This window comes from Carlito syrichta, unplaced genomic scaffold (assembly GCF_000164805.1).
Source record: "Carlito syrichta isolate Samal-C Ts95f unplaced genomic scaffold, Tarsius_syrichta-2.0.1 Scaffold108005, whole genome shotgun sequence".
Classification (NCBI taxonomy): domain Eukaryota; kingdom Metazoa; phylum Chordata; class Mammalia; order Primates; family Tarsiidae; genus Carlito; species Carlito syrichta.
This window is the reverse complement of record NW_007052101.1, coordinates 33007-35041: the sequence shown is the minus strand read 5'-3', so window position 1 is coordinate 35041 and position 2035 is coordinate 33007. Positions and strand designations below refer to the sequence as shown.

General features: G+C 50.5%; 1 protein-coding gene across 1 annotated transcript in view; it reads right to left on the bottom strand.

The window, feature by feature from the left end:
• Positions 1-215: 215 nt before the first annotated feature.
• The window catches only part of GJC1 (gap junction protein gamma 1), a 4308-nt gene continuing 2488 nt past the window's right edge, over positions 216-2035 (bottom strand). The window contains exon 2 of the mRNA XM_008068269.2: positions 216-1822. Coding sequence (XP_008066460.1) covers positions 612-1802 — 1191 coding nt within the window. The 5' untranslated portion in view covers positions 1803-1822 and the 3' untranslated portion in view covers positions 216-611. The remainder of the gene's footprint in view (positions 1823-2035) is intronic.

Sequence of the window (2035 nt, the reverse complement as noted above, 5' to 3'; positions counted from 1 at the left end):
TTCAAAGATTTCTCGTGTATAAGAGATTTCAACCTCTTTCTACTGTGGACTGTCTTTCCAAGGCTGAACACTGACACCTCTGCCCACTTTCCTTATATATCTGAAATCTGTCCTGCGATGAGAGGCACTTTTATTAGGTGTAGCATCTATTAAAATTTTAAAATCATGGTAGAATTTGCTAAACAAAGTAACAACACTAGCCTAACAGTCATTACTTATGAGGAAGTTTTTCCTTTAATATAAAAGTATAACTACAGCAGTTCAATGTACAAATGCAAAAAAAGTTCTCATACTAAAAAAGTACCATAATACTGTACATACAAAAACTGTTCAACAAGAATGATTTAAATATATTTGTTCTTCTCCAGATCTGGAAGACTCAAAAGGAAAGTTCTGCGACCATATTACTGCTGAGAACACGTGCCCAGGAACACTGTGTGTCCCCGGCTCCTCAGCCCAGCCCCACCCTCAGCGTCCCCTGAGCTTGGCTCCTCAGCCCACAGCATCCCTGAAGATAACTAGAGCCAAATGTTTACTCAATGGAAGTCATTATTCAGTGAGCTGCTGCTTACCATAAACTATGAAGAGCGAAAGTTTTACGCCCGCCAAGATCAGATCCAGACGGAGGTCTTCCCGTCCCCTGACTTGCTGCTAGCACTGCTCTTGTTGGACCCGGCCTTGGACCCCACCTTGGCCTTCTTTTCCCGGGGACCCTGGGGGTTGTTTTGGTGACTGTAGGCCTGAATCACGAGATCCAGGCGCTCCTGAGCCATCCTGATCTCGCGCTGCAACGTCTCGAGGTCGGCAGGGAGGCTCTCTTCATGGCTGCCGTACTGCTGCTCCTGGGCGCTGTTGGCCTTGTTTTGCTTGTAGGCGATTTTCGCATTGGACAATTCCGTGTACTGGATTTGATCTGGTTTGACAGCAATGTTATAGCCAGGGGGAGCAGATGGTGTATTCCAAGTGAAGGGGTAACTGTAAGCACCCGGATCCTCAAGTTCCCTTCTCTTAGTGTTTAGTGAGTCCCGAATAGTCCCAAACCCCAAGTGGAGCATCTCCCAGACATTGAGCAGAAGGCAAAGGCCTGTGACGCCATACATAATCAGCAGGAAGATGGTCTTCTCTGTGGGTCTGGAAATGAAGCAGTCGATCTTGTGCGGGCACGGAAGTCGGCTGCACACGTAGAACGGGTGGACTTGAAAGCCATACAGAAAGTACTGTCCCACCAGGAAGCCCACCTCAAACACAGTCCTGGCCAGCAGCTGCAGCACGTAGATCTTCATGAGCCCATCCTCCCGGATGCGCCGCCGGCCGTCATGCTTGGGCTTAGGCTGGCTCTGCTCTTTGGGCTCCTTTTCGCTCTCCAACTCCATTTCTGGATACATCATGGGGTCCTCTTCGTGGTCCTCCTCGGTTTCCTCCAGAGCACGGTGCTGTTTCCAACGCATGGCATAAGGCTTGCTGCGTGCTGCCTTCTTGTCTGCCTCACCATGCTCCATTTTGGCAATCTTGTGGATGGCGTAACCCAGGTACATCACGGAGGGGGTGGCCACCAGGATGATCTGGAACACCCAGAAGCGCACATGGGAGAGGGGAGCGAAGGCATCGTAGCAGACATTCTCGCAGCCCGGCTGCTCTGTGTTGCACACAAATTTGCTCTGCTCGTCGTAGTAGATGGACTCCCCCCCTACGGCCGTGAGGACGATCCGGAAGACGATCAGCACTGTGAGCCAGATCTTCCCCACAAATGTGGAGTGGTTGTGAATCTCCTCCAGCAGGCGCGTGAGGAAGCTCCAGCTCATGGTGCCGGAATGGGTCAGCCCTGCTCAAAGCGGGAGAATGACAGAGATCGACACAGAGATGGACACATATAAAAAGCTGGACAACTAAAATATTTTTATTGGCCGGACTCGGTGGCTCAGCCTGTAATCCCAGCACTTTGGGAGGCCGAGGTGAGTGGACTGCCTGAGTCCGAGGGTTTGAGACCTGTCTGGGCAACTTGGTGAGACCTCATCTCTACAATAAATCAAAAATT